At 34.1% G+C, this 26,126-nt stretch overlaps 1 protein-coding gene across 3 annotated transcripts in view; it reads left to right on the top strand.

Annotated features, from left to right (window-relative positions):
• Nucleotides 1–26,126, top strand: part of rau (RA domain-containing protein rau) — a 137,760-nt gene that overhangs the window by 57,207 nt on the left and 54,427 nt on the right. For all 3 annotated transcript variants that reach the window (XM_074130950.1, XM_074130949.1, XM_074130948.1), the window contains exon 2: nt 13,648–13,787. In XM_074130950.1, the coding sequence (XP_073987051.1) occupies nt 13,653–13,787 (135 nt within the window). In that variant the 5' untranslated portion in view covers nt 13,648–13,652. The remainder of the gene's footprint in view (nt 1–13,647; nt 13,788–26,126) is intronic.

The following is a 26,126-nucleotide window of genomic DNA, read 5'->3' on the forward strand; positions in this document are numbered from 1 at the left end:
GTGATGGAAAAGGACTTTTTTTGTTGGCCAATCGTGGGCGTTTTTCTTGCAGCTCGGTTTTCAAACGGTCCAATAACGATGAATAATATGCACCTGTAATAGTTTTTGTCCTTTTCCAGATAGTCGATGAGGATTATTCCTTGCGAATCCCAAAAGACAGTCGCCATAATCTTTCCGGCCGAAGGAACGGTCTTCGCCTTTTTTTGGCGCAGATTCCCCCTTGGTAACCCATTGTTCTTTAGTCTCAGGAGTGTAGTGATGTATCCATGTTTCATCCACAGTGACGAAACGACGCTTAAAGTCCTGCGGATTCTTCTGGAACAGCTGCAAACCGTCCTTGCAACACTACACACGATTTCGTTTTTGGTCAAGCGTGAGCAATCGCGGCACCCATCTTGCGGATAGCTTTGTCATGTCCAAATGTTGATGCAAAATATTATGTACCCGTTCATAACTTGAATTCGTAACTTGAATTTAAACCAAATAACCTTCCAAATTTTGAGGGAACCTTGGTATTGTAGTAAGAGTTGAGTTTTATGAGAAGAGTACACTCAGATTTCTTTTAGCGCATATGATTTCTTTGAAGTCAATAATTTGATAAGGTTACATTATCTTAATTAATATGATTAACGCGATGTGATTGGTGCATCACATGGTTGAATAAATAAGTAATTTGGCCATGAATATAAATTCTACTCAGATGTGTATGGTTCATGATCTATCAGAGATAAAGAATTCAGACAGTTGGAGAAGATACTAGCAGAGAGAGAGAGAGAATAGCCATAGTTTTCTTGAAGCAAGAACAGAGAACTCGAGGTAAGCAAACCATGCTTCAGCTTCCACGATAAAGAGAGGTCATCATGGACCATTTACACGCTGCCAGCCAAGTGGTGGAATTAGTTCAAGCAGGAGGTCAATTGACGGGTGAACACGGAATCAACTCTAATATAGTTCGTCGTAATTTATTGTCGTGTTCTTTTTTTTGTCTTGTCTTTGTCTTTGTATGGCCTTCTACCGTCTTGTCCAACATTTTTATTCGTCTCTTCACATAAAGAAGACAAATAAAATGTTCAGAGAGTGCATTGAAAATGTTGACGTAATACGAATCAGAAAGCAAAACCTCTTTTGAAAAGCTATTCTATTCCTTAATCTTTAACATAAATATGTTTTGGTTTGACGATAAAAATTTTAAAACTATGGTGAGGTGTACAACATACTGTGAACTTCTTTCACAAGCTAGTATTAGTTAGTTGTTTCTAAAGCAGAGGAATCAGCAACATGTACAACTCTTGTAGAGGGAAGTGGACTAGCCACTTCTTGAGCGATCTTGACAGCCCTATGGATCAGCTTATCCTCTCGCGAACAACATCTTCATTGACATCCCAAAAGTTCACATAATTCACTTTTAGCCTGGAGAGTTAGTTGATGTAGGCAACTACTTGGGTTTAACAGCTTATCTTAGAGATGGACCCGAAGATTTACACTCTCCAAAACCACAATAGGAACTGCTTTATAGTATCACAGACTGTAATATCTAAGATATGCATCTGTGCGCACAAATGCATCAGATAACATCTGCCAATGTGTTTGGGAGATAGACAAGAACTCCGCAACGTAAATGAGGATTCTTAGACATTCCCTAATTCCCTTACTATTCATCGACTAGCCACTTCTTCAGGGATCTTGGCACCCTTGCGGGTACCCTAACAACACTTACACTAACACCCTGAACACTTTCACACAGGGCCTGCAGAGGTAGTTGCTGGTTGCAACTACTTGGGCTTAGCGTACCCACAGGCAAACTCCAGCTCATCCTTTAGTTACACTCACTCACAATAACACATTTTACAATAGCCTACATCCTGTGAAAAAAAAACACTGACAAGGTTGGCACGATTTTTGGTCGCTGTGCTTTTGCGTTTGCAGACATTCCCAAACAGTCGTATCTCCTTACGTTCTAATAATCATTGCACGTTCTTAATCCTTCTTACTTCTTTATTTTTTCTTCATTCATTTTTCAGGTGTTTTGGTCTTCCTGCGCCTTGGTCTCGAAATCAAATTGAAATCCCAACTTACATATTCGTCTCCCACCTACTTTATCAGAAACTCCACATGATTCTTAATCCGTGTAAACCAGCAAAGCAGATAGAAGTTACCTGCTTCTTATTTTAACTATTAGGAACTATTCTTCAAGGAAGCTCAAATTAGAAATTCAAGTTTTCAGAAAAGTAAAAGGAAAGAACTAGAATAAGGCCCCAAATTTTGGCAAGTTCCTGTTGTACAATAAGAGGAACATTAAAGAAGAATATTTGAGTGAATAAGTATGGATTTGGTTTACAAGTCATTGTGGTTTCTGGCGAGTAAGAAACTTCTTTGAGGAAGTTATACTAGGAACTAAGACCTACCCAACTTCTTTTATATTTTCTCTTTCTAATCTGTATTTCGATTTTGAAATCATTTGCATAATCGATTTTATAAACTATTGTGAGTTTAGATTGTTTGCTTGGTACTTTTTCCAGCAGGGTGCACTTAGTTTGAGTTACCGTTTTTATTTTTAATTTGGTTCTTTGAACCGGTTGTGAAACGAGAAAGAAAAAAAAGAGTGAGATGGCTACTGCAGACAATCCAGCATCCAACTTAAAAGAACCGGTTCTGTCAGTGATGAAGTTAATCCATACAATTTGGCAATAATTTACTTATATTTGCAAAATTCATTGAGTTTGGTGTAAGTTATTTTTATGAATTTAATCAAAGGTTCATTTTTTTTGCTTTAAATCCTATTCTAGAGATATCTTTTATCTCATTCAATCCCTTCAATCCAAGATCTTTTGCTTCTTAGTTACTTACTCCCTTCTACGCTTCTAAAAACTACTCCCACAATAGCCTTAAAATTCCTTTCGCCTCTGCCCAAGGGCCTAATCCTGTAAACCTAAAATACCTTTTCCAACTATCCTCTCACACGAATCCTTTAGGCACCAAGCCCCTTTTTTACCTTCCTACTAATCCTCCACGAAGCGTTGGTAGTCTCTTGACCAGCTTCGTAAGTGCGTAGCGTAGAGACTTATCTTGTGTGACAGTCGTGAATTTCCTGCTAATAAGGCATATTAACGTTTACCTTCGCTGGATGGTCTTCGTTCACGCCTATATTGTCAGCGTGTGCTTGTTGGCCTTCAGGTGACCTGAACTGCTCATCTGTCATCAGTTTTACTTGTTACATTTATTTCTGGGCAGTTGTTCTTTTGTATTATGCGTTCTCCTATCCTTTTCTTAAAGCAAATTTATTTTCAATCTGCATCTTTTTGAAAATCGAAAAAGTTTTATGTAACCAAAGAAGTTTACTAAAAAAAATGTATTTAGGCTGATAAGAATTATTGCCCGCATACCTGTACAATTTCTTTTTTTAATTGGTTCATTTTTTTTAACATCCGCTTAGGAAATACTCCTAACTTATGGAAAAGAAAACTAGGTACTTCCTTTGCGATAGTGGCAGCGGTGGGGTCTTTCCTGTTGTATGAAATCACCAAGAACTCTCTCTAAATTCAAAGATATCTTTGATATTATTTTTATAACAAAATTAATGGCTTTTATGTAATTAATTTACATCCCGTTCCAATGTAGAATCAGAAATTGTCGGCTAGGTTTTCATTAATGTGTCCTAATTAGATAAAAAGACGTTAAAAACATTTTTTAAAAGGTCGTCTGCTATAATATTAAATCTTTTTTTTTACTGCTTCACATTTTTTTGTTGTTCTTGATTTGTTTGTTTAATCAAAAATTTTTGATAATTAAATTATTGATAATTATAGCTTGTGTAAGTAAGTGTCTGCTTTTAAAATAAAGTTCATTTTCTTAAATAACGCAAGTAAAAGCCAAGCGCTGAATGAAGTTGTGGCACATCCTCTGCCCTACTAAAAACAAAAACAAACAAGTTAATTAGTTAATACAAGAAAAAAAGTAGCTTTTTACTGTACTAGGCCCCTGATGATGGCTATGAATCCTAGACTTAGAGACTGATTTCGTTTACAGCTATAGCCACACTAAACCAGTGTGATTCCAGGGCTATGATAGCTTTGTTAGAACCTTCTCGATCTAGTTCCTCCCATCTTCTGATTATCCAAACGATCTGCGTGCTCCCTGGACACCCTGATTGATGTATTGATGGATACAATACTGCTGTAAAACGTTAATCTTTTACCACAAAGTTTTAATTACATTCTGTGGCACAATTTCATTTAGTGATACTGCAGCTTCATCGGCTCTATTTCTTCCGTGACACCTTCCGCACCTAATTCAGCCATTTCTTATGGGCTCTCCTCCTCCTCCTCTTCTTCTTCTTCATTTTTTTACTTAGTTTAAGGGTTAAAATAGCGGTGCAGGACCTGCGTCCCACTGCACCGCAGCCAAAAGAGGCTTATTGAGCCTTCCCCCTTTGAATCTAGTAGACGAAACCTCCCCTACTAAAGAGGTGGAAGACTTTCCCTACTAGTTCTTTTTGCACTACTATCTCCTTTGGTCTCAATGATTCAAAGTTTTCATACAGCTATCACTTGATTGCTTCTTCGTAGAAACTTAGAATAAGACTCTTTTCGGACATCTCTTGCCACCAATTACATTTGTGGGTAAAAAAACATGACTTCTCCGTAGTCTTTCACGCTGGAAAAGCCTGTCAGTAAGTTGTGTAATGGCTAGATAAAGCTCCTTTTCCTTGTAAAGGGAAACGAAATTGTTCTCCAAGTTGAGGTTGCAATTTACAAGGTTATAATATTGAGTTTTTAAGACAATCACTTGCCGGAAGAAAGAATTTCCTTAACTCCTTTTTTTGTGGCTCCAGTTTCCTTAAATACATTTTATATGTATGCATAACATTAGCTGACTTTTCCCCCAAAATTTAGTACTTAACTATTATTGTAATACCTTCATGTAATGTTGGTAAATCTGATGTGTTGGTTTTTGGATTATTGTGTAACATTCCCTCCATTAAAAGAAGTAAAGATTTGATTAAAAATTCATCAGCTGAAATTAGTTTGTCGACAGAAATTAGCTACAACAAAAATAATGCTACAACAAGAGTAGATACATCATGTACCGAGTATGTGTATAAGATAAATGAATATTCCGGGCTGCTGAATCATCATTGTTCAGTGTGACCTCTCCTGTAGTTAGTGTAGTCGGCGCGGAACTATGGGCTCGTGCTCGCCACCTGCTAATTATCTATCTTTTACCTCTTTCATCTCCTAATATCTTTTTTGTTCCTGTAAAACAGCGAAATGTTGTGATATAAATAACTTCACTCTGATGGAACCGTTACGCTTCAGGGTAGCCAGCCCCAGTCCGGTACATCTGTGTTCTTCACAGCTCAAGGACATCCTGATGGTTTTTTTTTTTTTTGGAGGGCTTTTGTATTTAAAGTTTTTTTCATGTTCTTCACTTTCTCGTACTTCTTGTTTGCCGCAATTTTTCTTTTAAATTTAGTTTTCTCCGTATTTTCTTTGGGATTAGGTGTGTCTGTGGTTCACTGAACAACCTGTGTTCATTACAGCTGAAAAGTGTGGTTGTTCCTTGCTTTATGGTGGTAATATCTAGGTACATTAATAGCATGTTTTTTGAAGAATCGGTTAACCTGAAATGCGACTCTCTACAGATGAGATTTTTAGCTAATTTTATCGAAAACGGTTGCTCCACCATTTAAGTTTAGATAGATAATTGAATGTAGAGCGTAAAATCTAAATTAGCCATTTCTTTAGGGATCTTGGCGTCCCTGTGGGTATCTCAGTCCTCTAAAAATTGAAACTCCTAATATAGTTGATATTCCCAACTGTTTGTTTAGACATTCGGCCGGCTTTTCTACCTTTTCAAGTTTTTCAGGTATTGAAATGGGATCTTTGCACCTGGTACCAGGAAGTAGTTATCCCTATTTGCAGACTCCTATCCCTTTTGACAGCCTGAGTGGTTTCAGGATAGGCATGGTGTTAACCTAGAACCCTTCCAACTTATTAATTCGGTATTCCATCTTGGAAATCTCTTTGGGCAGGGGTTGACAAGGAAGGGGTGCGCAGAATACTAGAGAGGGTTGTCCTCGGTACTTCCAGTACCTCGCCTCTTGATTTCATGGGAGAGACTGGGTTTATGTAAAGGGGATTATAGCCTACTTAAAATTATTCAATTTTTCTTTTAACTTTGGATACACCTTAAGAATATCTAGGAAGGACTTTTTTTCTCTCTCTCTCTTATACGATAACTCCCCGCTCTTTCTAGAACTTCCCCGGAGGACCTAGGTTACTTGTTCCTTTGCCTGCTGGCTTCACTGGGTTGTCACAGTTATAAATTCATGTACTCATATTGCAGACTATAATAATATGACGACGATAGAACCAACTACATCAATATCACCATCAAAATTTAGTTATTGATCGCTTCAGGGTTCCCGTGGAAGTAGTCACATCATCACGGTAGCCGAGAGGTTAGAGGCGAGACCTGCGAAGCTAATATGCATTGTGGTACTGGGTTCGATTCCCTGGTCTAGGCCTTGGATTTTATTTAATGGTTAATAAAAGAAATTTACAGTAAAGTATGTTTGCTAGTCGCCTCCGTCCACGACACCTAATTTGGTAGTTGGACGTTAAGCCCCGCCTGAAAAAAATAGGCGATCATCATTTTTATTTCAGAGTTTAAATTAATTGATAAATTATATTGACTAATTGTGATTAATTTAATTAGATCAAAATTTGGCAAAGAAAAAGTTCAGAACTTAATTGTGGCAATTCTTTCATTAGTTAACAAAAAAATTCTTAATTGGTTTAATTGCATTTTTTGTATTTTAGCAGAAGATTTCACTAAAAATTCTGCTCTTATTAGAGTGAACACCTCTTCCTTCAGGTTCAAATCTTGTGTTATTCCCAATCTTTGGCAATATAACTAGAACATTGCGTATAGAATTAAGTTCACATGCTTAGCGCAATTAGTTTACAGAATTTAATTGGAATTTTAATTTTTTGTATAGAATGGAGGAAATCGCTTAGAATATTTGGCTGAGTTTAAGAAAGACGCTTGAACGGAAGTTTCACGTCATCATGATCCCATCAAAAATTCTCGTGTTATTGTAGTAAGTGAGAGTTGTCCTGCAAGTGATCAAAGCACTTTTAGTTTAGTGTTTACAATTAACAATATGTCTTTCTGTAATTGTAAAGAAGGGTACAATTTATCTTCCTTGTGAAAACACACGTTTAGTTTTAAACTATTGTAATCTGAAACTGCCTTAACCATTAGAGTGTTTGAACTGCTAATGAAGAGTAGAAGTTGTGTAAATTTACCTTTAGGTCATTATCATTAACTTAAGAGAACTAATACTGTTTGTTTAAGCTTTTACCATTACTTTGTTAGTAATATGAAACTTTTATTCATTCGTAATTACTTTTAGGACAGCTGAATGAAAAAAAAAAGAGGGTGATACTTGAAGCTTTTAAGAGGCGCGTTCGATAGAGCTGGAAATCATTTTGTACTTAAGTTCGTTTAGATAGAAGAATATAATGACGGCCGTTCAATCGATAGTAATGTACTTTCTTCAATCATAAAAACCTGAAGTTGTTTCTACATTTATTGCAGAGAACTTGTTTACTGAAGGCTATTGCACTTTACGGCACTTTTACTATCCATTGCTGTTAGTTTTCATAGACTATTCATCATTATTCACCTTGCCTTTTTACTTCTTCTACATTCGTTTTCTATATTCCATCCGCCATCTCTCCATCGAGCTTTATCACTCTCTCCTCTCTCTCTTTTTCTTGATAATTCTCTCTTACGCCCAGTTTTACTTTCTTTTATTGAACACAGGAATATGCTTCTTGAAGGGCATTATGGGTAAAGTTTCCAATTTAATGTTATTAAAGTCTAAATATTTGGCCTCATTATTTTTATAATATTAATACAACAAGTTATGTCAGTAAATAAGTACGAAATCCTGTATTCAATTTATAGCCAGCAGACTGTTTGTACTTATATTAGGCCCAAAAAAGCGGCTTAACTTACTAGAGCGATATAATTTCATGTGATCGTTTTTCTTTAACTTAGTGGTTTCGAAGAATTTTTTAATACTGAGCCTGTAACAAGAAATAATTCTTTGGTTTTTGGCGTAAAGTAAGTCCAATATACAACTTGTTTTACAACGATTCTTGTTCACTTCGTGGGATTACCTCCGAAACAAGCGTTTAAGCTGTTTGTATGGTAGAAATATTATCTAAATAACACTTCTTTTTTACTTCATTTTAATTTTTGGGAAGTTGACAGAGAGAATCCTAGGCGCATTATATTTGCCACAAACTCCAGATGTTTTTACATTGATATATTCGAGCGATCAAACGCTTTAAATCAAATAATACACTCCAGCGATTGTTAGCCCAGTTCGGGACGAATTCTTTGTAGATAAAGTACCTTTATTATTGAAAAAAAAAAGAAGAAGAAAATCGCCTGTCTTAAAATATCCTTGACACACCGTTTCATTTAAATTTTATGTACTTCACTTTAACAAAAAACCCACAAAGTTGGTCCAAGTTGTTTATTACGGAGTGGACCAAGAAACTTATTGGAATAATGATGATGTCTAAGAGTGTAGGATGAATAGAATGGGTGAGAAAGAGTACGGAGTGGTGGCCGCCGTGGACTAAAGAGGTGGTTCTTTCTTCACCAGCTTGTCCCAGACGGCTGGGGGCCGGCAAGTAGTCCGCCTCCGCAGGATCCAAATATGGGCAGTTCATGTACTCTCCTGCAGATTGCCGCTCCAACTATTATATAACCACACAATCATTCCGCATACGCACATATTTAGTATATATATATATTAGAAGATTGAAAAGAATCTTGTAACATGTAGAAGAAGGACCCGTTATCTTTTCTCTCTCTAGAATATTACTCCTAAATCTTTCATTTAATTTTCTTCTTTCTTTTTTTCTCTTTTATCTTTCTTCATCATAGTATCTGCTTCTACTTGTGGCGAAGTGAGAGGAATAGATCTCTGACTTCTCTTTTTATAATGATACCCACGCTGTTTCACCATGTGCAGTTCAGTTCTCACACACTGCTAGTTCCTCGTCTTCCTTGCTCGTATTCTAGTTATTTTTTTGGCTTTAATTTTTTTTTTTTAATTACTAAATACCTCTTTCAATAATTTACAAGAAATTAGACAGCACCAATTTGCGTTAGTCATAATAACAAAATGCAAAACATAATTCCTACCATCTCACTTATGCAAATTAATTATAAAAGAATAAAAATTAGTGCATAATGTATGCATTTTATGTATATACATATATATATATATACACGTTTTCATTTCTTTTCTTCTTTTATTTCTTAAATGAGTCACGCAAAAACTTCGAGTAGGTGATGTAGAACTGCTTATCATGAAAGTGCATCTTGCGCTATCCTGACTCATAGTTTTTCCAACAGATTTCCTGGGACATAAACATTGTTAGAAAACAAGATAGGATTCTTATCCTAGTGGGTTTTGAAGTATCTTGTGACTTTTTGTTTGTCCTTAACTGAATTCGGTTTTCGGTGCAGTTTCCCGTGAAATAGACGCTTGGATACTAGCATGATTGAAATAAAGAATGATTTTGCAATTACAACTTTGTCTAACTCGCTTGTTAAGACTATATATTGTCCATAAAATGGAAGCAGTTCTGTTGTACTGATCTAAAGGTTCGGATGTTCGTAGAATGTCTACAAAAAAAAAAAAATCATAATAGATAAACATCTATACAAACCAAAGACTGCTTAGATTTGGCTCAGTCTCTGCCATGTTTGACGTTAATATAAGGTGGATTATCTTTAAAAGGTTTACTGGCTTCTCAAAGCACTACTGAATGAAGTAGAACAGGTAATTGGTACTTCAATGTTGGATAATACCCAATCTGAGCAATAATGAACGATTGGTATTGGTATAACGTTATGAGGAATCACGCTAAATTGTCATATTTCCTCGATTCCAAGCTGACCATACTACGGGAACATCCTGTACAAATCTATGAATATAATTGCAACGTGAAGTAGAAATTATTTCAAGAAACTTAGCTATCCCAGTCTGACCTTCCACTTGAAAAGGAGGAAAAAGAACTATATCAGAGGAAATCAGGAATAAAACAATCCTTTTTTTATAATTCAGTTATATTTTGTTTTGAAACTACAATCTTCTTTGGGATCTTATCGTATTTCTTGAAATTTTAAATTAAAATAACATTCATATCTCTTTGGTTTTATTTTTAATTGTCAGAAAAGGCATCAAAGATCTCGTGCTTGGGACCGAGAGACACATTCACTTCTAAATTAATTAAAACAACTCTATTCTTCTCTTAATAATTTCTTACATACCAAAACAAAGAAACCAAAAAAATTGTAGTATTTATGACCATTGATAACCTTTTTACGGACCTGCTTCTCCCATCGTACAGAAAAATATGAATGAAGTCTTTCATTCATATCAAACAATTTTTCTATCCTTTTCCCTCTCAACACTAACCTCTTCTTCTCTTCATTCTATGGAGTTTCTTCTGAAGAAGATACTTGTTCAACTGATTGTCACAACAGACAGTTTATCACATGTTTGGGGGGGGGGCTGGGGGCATTTATTTCCGGCCTTCTATGTTTGTCTGTTTGAGTAGGGTCTGGGGGTACTTTTTTTTTTTTTTGTTATTTACGACCAAAGATTTAGAATATAATCTTATCAAATTGGGGTTACCGAAAATTCTAACTAAACTGAGTGATAAGTCTTATTGAAATGACAGTTTAAAATGATTGAGAAATGATAATTATAGAAGTAAAAGGGAAGGAAGATAATTTTGTAAGACAAAATGGTACAAGGACGGGTTGTTTGTAGGGACTGATAAAAGATGTTGATTGGTAACCTTTACAGATAACTAGCTCAGATGGAAATGTTACCAACCTTAAAACATCTCGAAGATTACCTCCTTTATGTCAGTCTCACTTACCATACAGCACGGAATTGGCAGAAGTGGTTTTGTATACCTGTATTTTCAAGTGTAACCTTATCAACAACTTTTATTCAATCAGCAAGGTAACGCACGGCCTTCCACTTTATTCACTCTTAAGGATAACTTAAAGAAGATGATGTGGCTTTGAACTTCTGTCACACCTACCATCATTGCCGGATGCATGACTACAGAGACCAAGATCTGGACCAAACTAAATGACGACATAATCTTGACGTGTCTCGAATTAAAAACAAAATAAAATAACGTAATAATCTTCTTCTTCTTGTGGCATATCCGGTTTTCCAAACATTGCCAATCACTTTCCGCGAACGCTTTCCTATTCACCGCCACGTAAAATGAGCTCTGCCCGCATTCCGCATTACCAGTCCAATCCCTGACTTTGCTGTTTCTTACCTCACACCGCGACGACTCTTCTGTACTCATCTGGAGAAGTCTATACTATTTACTCCTCAAAATATGACCCAGGTATTCTACCTTGCTGCTTTTGATGGTGGTTAACAGTTCTCGTTGGGTATTTGCTCTTGTGAGAACCTCGCTGTTGGATACCCTGTCGACCCAAGAGATTCTCAAGACGCTTCTAAGTAGCCACATCTGAAAGGCCTCCTCGGTGTGTTTAGTAACATAATAATTATGAATTTAATGGCAAAATTTCTCCTACTAGGACTACGATTCCTGGACACTGTTGTAATCAAATCCTCCTCCTTTAGAGCTCCGGTCATTACCATAAAGATTCCCTTTGTTTTACAGGGTGAAAGCTCTTAAACTCTTAGTTGAAACTGGGCTGCGTGTGTAACAATTAAAAAACATGTTTTCAATTAAAAAAACAATCCACTTTAGTACACCCATAGTTATTATTTTTAAAGTTAATTTCATTCGCTCAGATTCAATTTCTATTACATCAAAGATCAGTTTTGCTTTCGCCCTCAAACATCAGCTAATATCTTATAAAAAAAAAAAAAAAGAAATGTAAAAAAGACCAAGCTCACCAAGTTCTTATAATTACACTCAGCGAAAGTTTGGCTACAACGGAAGTGATGTAAACTAACAATATTTCGAACAGTTAAAAATTAAAATCTCGGATATTTTCTCCAGTTTGTGAAGAAGTGAAGTTACAATTTTATTTCTGTTAGGAACAAAACTTCCTTCCGCTCAATGACGACAAATTTGTTAATAACTTTTAAAAAAATCATTAGTCCAGTAGTTTTTTTGAACAAATTCCTCCCCCCCATTTATTGACTTTAATTTTTAATTACAGGAAATAAACATCCGACTGTTTTACAATCAAATAAAAACAAAACAAAATCGAAAGATGAAATTACTATGTTAAGCAAGATTTTGGTTAAGCAATTCTCCAATAAATGGACCTAGTATTTTTACAAATTTTATTACTCATTGACTGCCTAGTCCATATTATATATTTCTTTTCATCGCTTTGAAATCTTAACCAACTGGATGATATCGTAAATCATGGATTACAACATATTCATTCCATATTGAAATCTAAATTATTTGAAGTAGTAACCGCAATTATTTGGTTTTTACCTTATATTAAATTTCTGGTAGATTTGTAGTAAACTAAACAGGTTTATATATCCTTGTAGTAAATCTGTCGTTAGTTTTATTTAGAATTACTTCAAGCATAACGAAGAACAATGGTCAAAGGAATGCTGAAATATTTTGTTGTTGATATTGCGTAGAAGGTCGAATTAGTTATTGTAAGTTTTGTTAACACTTTGTTTGTTTTACTGTACTTTGTTCCTAGTTTTGTCACGGAATTCATTTTTTTTTTTTTTCATGACTTATCCTATTATTCCAGAAGGACTAAGTATTAATCTTATTAATCAATTTAATGATCACTAAGCAAACTAAGGAGGTGACCGAATAGAATGAATGACCAGCCTAACATCATAAGACTTACTATATTGAAATCTCAAAACACACAGACACTAAACTTGGGGACAGTCGATGTTGTAGCAGAGGTAGATGCTTACTGGCAACCATCTAGCTTATCTCTGTAAAGCAGCAAGAACGAAAATTAAAGTCATTACTCTAATGAAACCTGCTAACTTAGTTTATATACATAAGAGTAATTGCATAGACTATATTGAACACACAGTATTTGTTGAATAGAAAGAAACATAATGATGAAAAGAGAGCGTCAATGCTACAACTCGTAACTACTCTGGAATTATTGGGAATAATACAAAAAAAAATAAAAGATGTTACAGCATCAAAAAAGTTCCTCACACAATTATTTACAGAACAGAAACAAATAAATCAAATATACATATAACCACATATTCAATACTTAGCGACAAGAAGCTGCTGCAATCATCACAGAAAGACACACGTCTCTGTGCTGAAATATTTGGTAAAACTAGTAAGTTTTCAAGGTGTACACTGAAACATACTAAATTTCAATTCTAAAAAAGACGATTAGCGTTCAACAGAGATTGGAAGACTGAAAGCTACGCAGAGTAATACGAGCTTCCAGCTTAATCTTTTGGCCCAAAATCATCCACTAAACTGTTTGAAACTTAATATAAGGAGACAACTGTTAATTTCAATTACCTAAGAAGGCTAACTATGTATGGTTAATCGTTTATTTCTTTTCTTTAAAACAGCTATTTTTCTATTGTTTCAGGAAATATGCTGAAGCACGTTCAGTTGAGTCCTTACAGGCAACGATCACACGATACTGTTAGTCTGAGCTCAACAGCTAGTTACTCAAGTCTCAGCAGAGCTTCTAGTTATTCGAGTCTTAATGAATCCAATACACCAATTGTAAGTACTTTCAAAAAAAGAAGAAAAATATTATTTTTTTTCAACTATATTTCTTTAATAAGTTTTAAGATCTTTTGTAGGCTAGACTGCATGATGTTATTTTAGGTTAGGGTCTTAGGGTCCGTAAGACAGCTGCCGTACAATATGGAACATCCTTTAATGAGAATTCCCACATATGGTTTACCTACCTCTATTTCCGCAAGGGTTTTTAGGTAGTTAAAATGGTCTGTTTTAAGTTTTGCAAAACCCATAAACTTTAATCTTTTAAGAAATCTCCTTTATTTTAAAATATATTCAGTCTTAGTTATGCTTTAAATAGCAAAATTTGATGTAGCCTTGATATATAATCAAGAATTATCTGGTTCACTGTTTGGCATAAATGATTTAAAAGTGTACTTAAAAAAAAATGCGGGTCTAGGTGATTCCATTGTTAGGAGAAATTTAACCTTGTGCTATCCCGTAATCCCACTAATCAGTTGAATTTCGTTGGGATAAGGAAAATAAGAAAGCATTTCTTATCTCTTCTCAACGTAATAGCTAAGATAGGCGGTTCCTGATTCTTTCTTCTCTACTTCTAAAAACAATAAGTTCTGATCTCCATGTTCATTATTTCTTCCTATAAGTTTCCTTAATACAATCAGGAGAACTGTTTGATTGTTGTTGAATGACAAACTGATTCGGGATTGAGAAATCTGACCTCTGACCAGTTAAGACAAGAAAAAAGACAGTCAAAAAGATAGACTTACTTCCGGCGAACTTACACTAACAAACAAGTTACCTCACGAAATTATTCTGACGTCTGACCAGTTAAGACAAGAAAAAAGACTTAGTTCATAAAGATAGACTTACTTCCGGCAAACATACACTAACAAACAAGTTACCTCACGAAATTATTCTGACGTCTGACCAGTTAAGACAAGAAAAAAGACTTAGTTCATAAAGATAGACTTAACTTCCGGCGAACATACACTAACAAAACAAGTAATCTCACGAACTTTATTTTGGCCAAAGATTGCATATTTTTGGGAATCTGCTGCGCTGCAGTTACTCAATGCAGATAAGCATGTAGCCAGCAGCTTCACCATATGCTTTCCTGTGGATCTGAAATTGTTCGCTTCACGTAAGTCCAAGTTTTGTTAAACTTCTCGCAAATTAGTAGATTATTTTATCCTTAATATTTAGCTTTTTCATTGCAAACAAATTCCCTAGCTTTCATTTGAGAAAGAGCAGCCTGCTCTAGGCTAAAAACTATAGTTTTCTAGGGCCGTTTTTTTTTGCCAGTTTTTGAAATGAAGACTTGAGCTCTCCTATTATTGTATAACTAGCCATTTTAAAAGAAGTTTAGCCTACAATAAAACACCTTTTTTTTTTCTTTTTTTTTTACAACAGATTACCCTTTAATGTAGTTGATTACACTTAACGATTATTACATATAATCGAATTTTACAATATTATCGAATATTAAAGAAATTACTGTTAATTAACTCTTAATATTTTTATTACTTTCTATTACTTCTAGTTACAACATGTAATTGTTGAGTGCATTTAAAGGGTACCAAATTGCTATTAGAATATATACTTCTTCTTTAACCACTTCATTTATCAATATTACCATAGATTACTGGTAAATAGTAACCCATAAGGAACTGTATTTTGGCCTTTTGCCCTCTATAACCCGGTAATATCGTAGGGTTACTTAATGTTCCTTTTTTAAAAGGAAAAAAATAACCTTAACCACCTACACTAATGCAGTAACAATCATGGGCGATTTATAAAATAAAATGTAACACTTTTATTTACAGCAAAAAAATGAAAATGAAATTAAAAAAAGTGGGTCTATAATTAATTCTTATGCATTATATCTGTTCTTACTTTATTCTCTTGCAATTATTTATTTTAAATGTTTCTAAATGTTTTTCAAACTCACAATTATAATTAAATTATAATTTTACATAAACTAGTTGGAAGTTTTAATCATAGTTATTACGCTGTTTAGATTAAGCCCTTTATTATAGTTTTATTATTTTTTTAAATTCTTCAATTTAAAAACAAAGATCAGGATTTGTTTTAACAAGAACTAAGTTGTTAAGCATTTTCTTTTAGGGAACTATTTCATTATTATACTATTTTAATTAAATATGGGGAAGTTTCCGTTCAGTTTTGGGGATGATATAGTGCGCCAAAATGAGAGAATTTATTGGGATTCCCTCTTGATGCCAGATAGTATCCTACATCCTCCATTTTCTTGAGATTCCCATAACTGGGAAATCAAAACCTTCGATTATATTGGAGTCTCTTTACTCGAGTGCTTGCTGCAATTAACTAACTTGGCCATCCTCAGCCTCTGGATTGTTCTCTGAGACAATATCTCGGAGAGAACCATTTGCAGTAACCATGGCCATGCCTCTTTACTATGTTCTGTGGTAAGTTTTTTTTACAAGAAGCTTTGCCCGATTTCTACTTCCTCAAATGGTAGTTCTTAGTTTGTCTTAAACAAGATAGAGGTTGCGTTATATCCATGCTTACTAAGTAAAGAGCAATTCTTCTCGTACTCTTTATGTCGTAGTAGGGGATTTTCTGCCTCTTTCTTACCCAGAGTGTCGGCCATCGTTGCCATCAACATATCTTTACTTCAAAGTAAGAAAGATTTATATTTCTACCCTCCAAAACATTGGGTTATCAAGACAAACTCTCATTACCTTACAGTTATCAAATTCTTCAGTGCACTAGTGGTAATTTAAATACCGGATGAGACCGCAAATCTCTTGATTCCGGTATTCCAAGCCAAAATTTAACTGATTACATAAAAAAGAATACACATCTTTTAATTGCGTGAATTACCTCTTAATTATTAAATTTAGGCAAATTTATCCTTTCTTCAGACCATACAGTTCTTTCAAGACTTCAAAGCTCTTGCTTAAACTGTACAGTTATGTTTTTCATTTCAGCGGTTTCTGTGAAGCTTAATACTTAATTTTCGTCAATATATAGAATAAGTAAAGCTAACATAAGTAGTGCCTAATTTTTCAGGCGGACTTTACCACCTAAATTAGGCAATTTGTACGGAGGCGACTTACAAACATATTTTACTATTAAATTTCTCATATAAAATCCAAGGCCTGTACAGGGAATCGAAACCAATACCATCAAAATACAGAGCTTTGCGAGCTTCGCCTTTTAAACCATTCAGCTAACGTGGCTAATATTTAAAAAAAAAAACCACGCCTGACGCAAATAAATTTAGATATTTTTGCTATAAAAATTTCAAGCCGGAAGTTGACAACATTTTAGGATATCCTCTCAGAGGACTTCCGAACAGCTTTCTAGAATAGCTAGCTTACTGCCTACTCACAAAAAAAAGGCTTTGCTTTATTGCTTAATTTTTGGATCCTCTTCGGGATTTGTTGGACTTAATCTAAGTTACTACATGATAGTCGTCTTTTAAGACGTAAAGTGTAGGAACACCTGATTCTTTTGAATCAACTATTTCCAAAATGTTGCTCGTTACATTTTTTAAATAAATGCCTGGATTAGACGACGAGTTTCAATAATCAGTCAGCTGAATATAATAAATATTATATTAATCATATTGTGGCGAGTAAATAATAGACTTGTTTAAGAATGCTGCTGACATTATGAGAACTATATGCACTGATTCTTTTACAATCAAGAAGTTTTAATTATCTGATACATTCCCCTGCTATAGTTTACTACTGTACTGTAGTAGTAATATAAGAAGTGCAGTGTATTCTTTTACAGTGTCAACATCAGCTCGTGAGATCTGCTAACTTGTAGTAAAGTCAAAGTTAGATCCTTTGTAGAATCTATCATCTGTCTTTGTTTCAGGTAATTGTTTACGCTGACAATATCTGACGTGAATCACTTACCAAGAACTTAGATTTTTAATTTTTACAGAAATAGTTTACTGGTTTCCAAAGAGCTATACTTGTGTTGTATTTATTCATCTTTGCTTGCTTTTTCTTCGTTATTTCTCACAAATTATCAAAAATTTAATTATCAAATCTCACGCGGAAAATAAAATTGTATTTAGATAAATACAATCGCTGGCCATCCACATTATCTTGGTCACATTATGATAATTAAGCTTTCTTTCCACAAAGTTACAGAAACTAACAAAAACAACAAACAAACAAAATACTTCGCTATTTGTCCTTGTTAAGCGTTAACAAAGTACAGTTGGCTGGCACAGCTACCTGCGACAACCACGCTATGTGAACAGGTAGCCCACACGTCCTAACTTGATTAAATACTTCGCTAAGATCTCATTTTTCTTTTTTTTCCCCGATCTTAATTTATAATCCTACATTTGTTTCTTTATTTTATGCTTTATTAGACAAAAAAAATTTGATAAATTATTGAAAAAAATGGCATGCAAATTAATTTTTAAAAAAAGCTTGAAACCTAATTCTTAATTAATGAAGTATCCAGTAAAAAGTTAACTGCCCACATGTTTTAAGACAGTTGGGCTACACATTATATAAATCATTTAAAGAAACAACAAAAATATGTTTCATTAGTCTTCTTTTTCTTTCTGTTTCATCTGCTTCGTCTTCTTTTACGTTTATCTAGTTTTATTTTACTGTTTAAAAAATGACATTACAACTGAGTATGGACTATTCTAAATAATTGCAGCAATCTGTTTGTAGTAACACATTTTAAAGTTATCAAATCTTCAGTTTATTTATTTATGCAAAAATTTTCTTTATGATTTGAATTTATACTCGTATAATCTAGCGGTTATATTTTCATATCGAACAATTTTTCTTGCTGGCAGAAAGAGAATATCCTATTGTGTTGGTTTCCAAATTTTTTGTAAAATCTAGTTTCAATGGGAAACACATGTTTTTTGAGACCCCCTCAACACAAAGAAACAAAAAACAAAAAATGATTTTGGAGTGTTTTTGTATATTGTATATTGGCTATGTTACCAAAATAGTTCAAAAAAATGAAATCTCACATAACTCAAATGTAGTTTTCCCATTGTGATACTTAGCTATATATTCTTTTACTTTACTATTTTAAATTAATTTTTTTTATTAATATTTTATATTAAATTTTAAATTTACTTTACTATACGTACTTTACTATAAATTTCTCATATTAACCATTAAATAAAATCCAAGGTCTAGACCAGGGGAATCGAACCCACTAACCAACAATACACCTTAGTATTGCGGGTCTAGCCTCTAACCGCCTAACATACTTTACTATAAATTTCTCATATTAACCATTAAATAAAATCCAAGGTCTAGACCAGGGGAATCGAACCCACTAACCAACAATACACCTTAGTATTGCGGGTCTAGCCTCTAACCGCCTAACATACTTTACTATAAATTTCTCATATTAACCATTAAATAAAATCCAACGTCTAGACCAGGGGAATCGAACCCACTAACCAACAATACACCTTAGCATTGCGGGTCTAGCCTCTAACCGCCTAACATACTTTACTATAAATTTCTCATATTAACCATTAAATAAAATCCAAGGTCTAGACCAGGGGAATCGAACCCACTAAACCAACAATACATCTTAGCTTTGCGGGTCTAGCCTATAAGCTCCTAACCTACTTTACTATTAAACTTATTTTTTTTAAATTTATTTAGTAATTTACCATCTGTAGGTAATTGTCGCTTCAGGTTACTACAACTTTTGGCCGCAGTTTCACATCCAAAAATGAAAATTAACGAAGAAGCGATTTTTCTAGTTTTGTGGGTGTGTGAGTAAACATCGTATCCTACGACGCCTGTAGATCATCAATCATTTTTTATGTGCTACTATGTTTCTGGGAATATTGATTCATTGAGGAGTTCTTGGGAAAACTAAACCATACAGACATCGACATCTCTCTAACGAGCGGTGTCAGTACGGTGTGCCCAGTTATATTAGCTACCATAATTTGTATTAGGGAACCTGAAGTATTGCCAGAATATTATTGAACCGGAAGTTCAACTTTATGATCGATTTTTTTTTGAGCTTTTCTTGATAAAATAGATAAATAAATGATACGCTTTTCCGGAAAAGGCCAGTTCTCCAAAGAAACTGTGATATCGCGTAATCGAAACTTAACCAATTATTACTTTATCGTACCCTTAACGTTATCAATGAAAACCTATTTTCGAAATTAAATCACTGTTATAAATTCCAGCTTGGAAGCAGGAGAAAGTAAAAATAATGAGAAAATTCCCAGTTTTTCTCTTCGTGAGATGAGATCTACATTTTTTATTTCATTAATTTTGACCCTGCCCACACATGATGGCTTTAAAGTAGAAAGTTAGCGTTTAGTATAGCTTTGCGCAAATAGCTGTTATGTAGAACTGTTACTTAATCTTACAGCTCTTTGTTTATATTTTGAAATTTTTCAAAAACGATTTATTGAAATTTGTGTTTCCGGCGGAAATAAAACTGTAATTTAATGTTATTTCTGGTGTTGCAATTAAATAAAAATACTACAAAATTATTAAAACACAAATCTAAAAATTCTGCCGCCGGAAGTTACGTATGTGATCATTCTGGACTGTGTCACTGTAAATTCTTACGTCACACATCCTTTCTCAGTTTATATTCAATGCTCAATGATTAAATATTAACTAGATCCCACTAGCTAGTTTAAAAAAAATCAACTCCTCTATTTAAATCTTGTCAAATTAGTTTTTAACAGTAAAGAAAAAAAAAAAATAATAAAAATAACTACAAAATTGAGCAACATAACTTCTTTAGACGACCGGATATCGATTGCTAAACCTGTAAACTGCCCGTGTGAACGTTTCCTGTCCACCTAGTCTGACAACTTAAAATATTTTGGAAGGTTGAATTTTATTTTGAAAGGGAGGTGAGAATAGATGACGTCAAAGAGAGGGATGGTTGAGGTACCTTCTAATTATTATTTTTGATCATACACAGTGACGTAATTACCATAAAATATTTTTTTTTAATTTGCGTATATTTTTCTCCTACAAATTAATTTTTTTTTAAAATAACATATCAAATTAGATTATTTTTAGTCATGCATAAATCACGAAAACATACGACATAAAGTCATTTTATAAAAATATATACATTTTTTTTTTTCTATAATTTTGCTTTTAGTAAAATGTTATTGTACGATTATGTAAAAGTAAAATTTCAGTTCCTCAAGCGTTCCTCAAGAAATATTTTATCCTAAAATAAAGAAGGTATCCACACCTGATATTCCAATTCATCCAAACATGTGACATGTAACCTTCGCCAATGATACCGCCATTCTTACACCACCGTCCTGACACAGCATCCAAGATAATCTTTCATTACTTTCATCCAGGTTTTTAAAGTGGATAATTAACATTATTAAAGGTGAGTCAATCTAATTTTTAAAAGTCAAAGTAGAAACCATTAGAAAAAGTGGAAATTGAAGTCGATTTCACTAGATAGCTCGTGTTTCTGCATTTGATAGTTAATACTAAAACCAATGGTTGGTTGTACATGTAGAGTCGATCTTATTTGTAAAATGAGAAGTAAAAACCCTTCGGAAAAGCGGAAATTGAAGTCGATTTCACTAGATAGCTGCTGTTTCTGAATTTGATAGTTAATATTAAAGCCAAAGGTTGGTTGTACATGTAGAGTCGATCTTATGTGTAAAATGAGAAGTAAAAACTATTGGCAAAAGCGGAAATTGAAGTCGATTTCACTAGATAGCTGCTGTTTCTGAATTTGATAGTTAATATTAAAGCCAAAGGTTGGTTGTACATGTAGAGTCGATCTTATGTGTAAAATGAGAAGTAAAAACTATTGGCAAAAGCGTAAATTGAAGTCGATTTCACTAGATAGCTGCTGTTTCTGAATTTGATAGTTAATATTAAAGCCAAAGGTTGGTTGTACATGTAGAGTCGATCTTATGTGTAAAATGAGAAGTAAAAACTATTGGCTAAAGCGGAAATTGAAGTCGATTTCACTAGATAGCTGCTGTTTCTGCATTTGATAGTTAATATTAAAGCCAATGGTTGGTTGTACATGTAGAGTCGATCTTATTTGTAAAATGAGAAGTAAAAACCCTTGGGATAAGCGGAAATTGAAGTCGATTTCACTATAAGGCAGCTTTTTCTTGAAATAACTGTTGGAGATATAAATTGACAATAATTGGGAGCTTTAGATTTCTATCATATTTCGAATTGCTGTACCTCCTGATGACGCACTTTTCTCATGCTTTGTTTTTTAAGTGCTAAGAGGCTTTAATCATGTATTTCCTATAATTACTCGAATTTCTAAAAGGAGGCAAGATCGCAATACTTCTCCTTACCAAGACTGTATGATACAGTCTTAACAACGACAACACTAGTAGCAATACAAAATTTAAACAATTCGTAGTTGTCTTTTCTAGAAGAATACAACAACTCCATAATTAGTTGTCTTGGTGCATATTTTTATGCATTTTTTTTTAAATTAAAAATTTATAGAGTATAAAAAACACAAATGATTAAAATTCATTCGGCGAATGCGTTGTGCATGCGGGGGTGTGGAGAGGCAGCAGTTTAAAACAGGATTATGCGGGGCCTGTTTCAAGGTTGTACAAGTACATCGACCCTCCTCTCTCTGTCCATGGTCTTGTAATTAACAGGTATCATAATCGATTCAGGTTCTATTCCCGGATGTTTTTTTTTTTTTTCTATAGGTTAGTCACGATTTCCTATAGGGGTAGCTACCAACTTAACTGGTTCCTTCGTCTGTAACTCAGGGACAAGAAAGAGAGAGATCACTGGTGTTAGTGTAGAAAGAGAAGGTGGTGTTTGATATCTGAGAAACTGTTGGAACAAGATTCTTAAGAAAGAGGATCCTTGCTTGTGGATTGATAGGTTGGACGGTGAGCCGATAAAGGCTAAAGAAAGATGTACACAACTCACCTGTTGTACAGAGATGGTTATCTCGCCATTTTCACCTTTACGTCTACTTTAGGAATTGTTTCTGTCTATATTTAAGACTTTATGTCGTCTTAAATAAAAAAAAAATTCTATAACTTCAGTTTTGTCTAGTTCTATTTTACAAAAATAGTTCCGTATTCAATCATCGTTTTGCTGTCTTGTTTCTTCTTTACAAAATAATTGCGTCTTTTGATGTACGATTTAAAACATTATTTGAACGTATTTAAAACTACAAAAAATTGAAATTAATTCTTTAAAAACATTGTTGAAAGTAAAAGAAAAGAAGTGTCTAAAAGAAAAAGATGAATGTGACAAAATGATATGAACACTTAGAACACCACTCATATCTAAAACATGTTTGAAAGGAAGTACAGCTTCTGTGTTTGAGATAATAACGGCAGTTTCCTGTCCACCAAAGCAATATTACCATCAAATACCAAACTCTTCATTAAGTTGGAGGCCCTCCAGTTATCCTTTTAGGATTTTTGTTTTTAATTCTGGTTTCTTTCTTCCTTTTCCTTTTAACAACTCCTTTATTACGGTGAGATGGCGTAGACGGGGTAACATTCTTTTGCTTAGTTTTTTTTTTGGTTTTTAAATTTTCTTGTTTTATTTGATCACCTTTTGTTTCTGTTTTGTCTTTTCTACTTATGTAATCTTGTTTTGGAATTTTCCTTTCTTTGAATTTACCTTTTACAAAATTTATTTTGGGGAATTTTAAACGTTACGAAATTAATTAATGAAAAATTCCTATATTCCACGTCACTTCTTACTGGTTTGACTTATTAAAATTAATCTAAAATATATATAGTGTACATATAAGGTTTTCCCAATTTTAGCATTGAGTAATATTGGACTACATTCTTCAAAAATATTTTGGTTTTTACGTAATTTATAATATGCTGTTTTTTAAGCTAATTTCTAATTCTTGCGGGGCAATTTTTTAGATCTATTGGGTGGATCTCTTATTGGGGCTAGATGAAATCTTACAACACATAATTGTAGTAATGCCTATTTTCTTTCAGGCCAGGCTTTACGTCCAACTACCACCTAATTTGGTGTCGTGGACGGAGGCGACTAGCATGTATACTTTACTATAAAGTTCTCATATTAACCATTAAATAAAATCTAAGGCCTAGACCAGGGGAATCGAACCCATTAAACCAACAATACATTTTAGCATTGCGGGTCTAGCCTATAACCGCCTAGCATACTTTACTACAAAATTTCTCATATTAACCATTAAATAAAATCTAAGGCCTAGACCAGGGGAATCGAACCCATTAAACCAACAATACATTTTAGCATTGCGGGTCTAGCCTATTACCGCCTAGCATACTTTACTACAAAATTTCTCATATTAACCATTAAATAAAATCTAAGGCCTAGACCAGGGGAATCGAACCCATTAAACCAACAATACATCTTAGCATTGCGGGTCTAGCCTATTACCGCCTAGCATACTTTACTACAAAATTTCTCATATTAACCATTAAATAAAATCTAAGGCCTAGACCAGGGGAATCGAACCCATTAAACCAACAATACATCTTAGCATTGCGGGTCTAGCCTCTAACCGCTCGGCTATCGTGGCGCCTATACATTTTCAATATGTGGCCGGCGAAATGATAATACTTTCTGTTACCGCTATTACGAAAACTAAAAATTTTAATAAACCACGAAATATCCTACAATGTAAAGCAAAGAAGATGTGACTGAATCATTTTTTAAAATTAATTATCCCATAGTTTATTTCTTTAATAAAGTCAGTGAACATTAAATTGGTAACAGACAAAAAAATACTTTTTTAGTAATATTAGTATAATTATTATTAAATGTAAATCAAAACGTGAAGAATGTAGGAGAGAGAAAAGTTAGAAAAACGAGAGAGATAAAAGATATTACAAAACCATTTGGTCTTACAGCCTACACTCTTTTTATTGCTTATGTCTTTTATTATTTTTATTCTCTTTTCTTTTTCCTTTCTCATGGTTTAGTTGCCTTGGTGGTAGACATGTCCTGTAGGTAGATGATCATCCCACGGATTGGCCGAGTATCCTGTGAGAGTCAGGCTGTTAGGTGGACATTTAAATCTTGTTTTTTCACTCTTACCTCAGCCTCTTTACCAATGCCAACCAGATATGTGTTTAAATAATCGTTCTATTTAATCGATTATTAATAATATAGTTGCACATACATTATATAAACGTTTGAAAGCTCTGTATAATGCTCTCTCTCTCTTTCTGGACAACTGGTTATGCTGGTGGGGAGGAAATAGGAGAACGTAAAAGACAGTGATTATAAAATTCTCTAGGACTTGATTATGATCAAGATAAGTTTTTTTTTTCAATTTTACTTTACTACATCCATCATTCTCATCAAAAATATATGTTTTCAGTTACTTGAGTGCGAAAAGTGTTTTTGTGAGTGTGCTGTGTCAGAAATGGGTGACATCAACAGCGTGTCAGAGTGTGGGTTGATAAATGTGAGTGAATGAGTTAGAATCTGAATGTAGGTTCGTTGAACGTAAATAAACTCTTGTCCTCTTGTCTCAATAGCCGAGCGGTTAGAGACTAGACCCGCAATGCTAAGATGTATTGTTGGTTTAGTGAGTTCGATTCCCGGTGTCTAGGCCTTGGATTTTATTTAATGGGTAAAATAAGAATTTTATAGTAAAAAGTACGCGTCTGAATAAACAGGCATTACTTTACATTCTTTACTCCATGTCCTCTAATACTGAATGCTCCTCATGGATAGCCTGGATGTTGGAGTTCCGGTGTAACTGTTGAAGGGCCGTCAAAATTCTTGAAGAAAAGATCTCCGTTTTCTCCCTACGGCTACCTTTATTTCTCTTGCATTGTTGGAAGAAAGGAAATACACGAGAGCCACTTTTCTCGCCTTCAGAGGACAGCAAAATTGATGTCTCCGGTCTCAACTCAGACTCTAAGATCTGCACGATTACTTAATCCTACATACTTTCTTAAGAGAATTAAGGGAAAGTAAAAATAGAAACTTGTACTTGGGAAAGAACCAACGAGATCGCCCTTTCACTTTTAACATGATGATCATCATCCATTAATAAAGTGGACAACGCGACTCATCCATCTTTGTATTAATGCGGCCACAATCATCTTTACAAAACATAACAAAGAGAGTAGCACATTACTTATATAAGTAGATAAACGTTCCAGATGTTTAAGAATACCGCAGTCCTTTTATTTTTTTTAATCATTTAATAATATATGGGTTTAGCGAACAGGTGGTTCTAGTCCTACACAGTTTCTGATGTCGTATTGATTATGCAACTGATTTACCACCTACCTGAGGACAAACACCTTCCTTCTAAATAATACAAATAAATTACAATCTTTAATGCCCTTAGAGAAATAATTCGTAAGGAAGATTGTGAAAATTATTAGGA

This window comes from Rhodnius prolixus, unplaced genomic scaffold (assembly GCF_049639745.1).
Source record: "Rhodnius prolixus isolate KJV_2025 unplaced genomic scaffold, Rpr scaffold_4, whole genome shotgun sequence".
Taxonomy (NCBI): Eukaryota; Metazoa; Arthropoda; class Insecta; order Hemiptera; family Reduviidae; genus Rhodnius; species Rhodnius prolixus.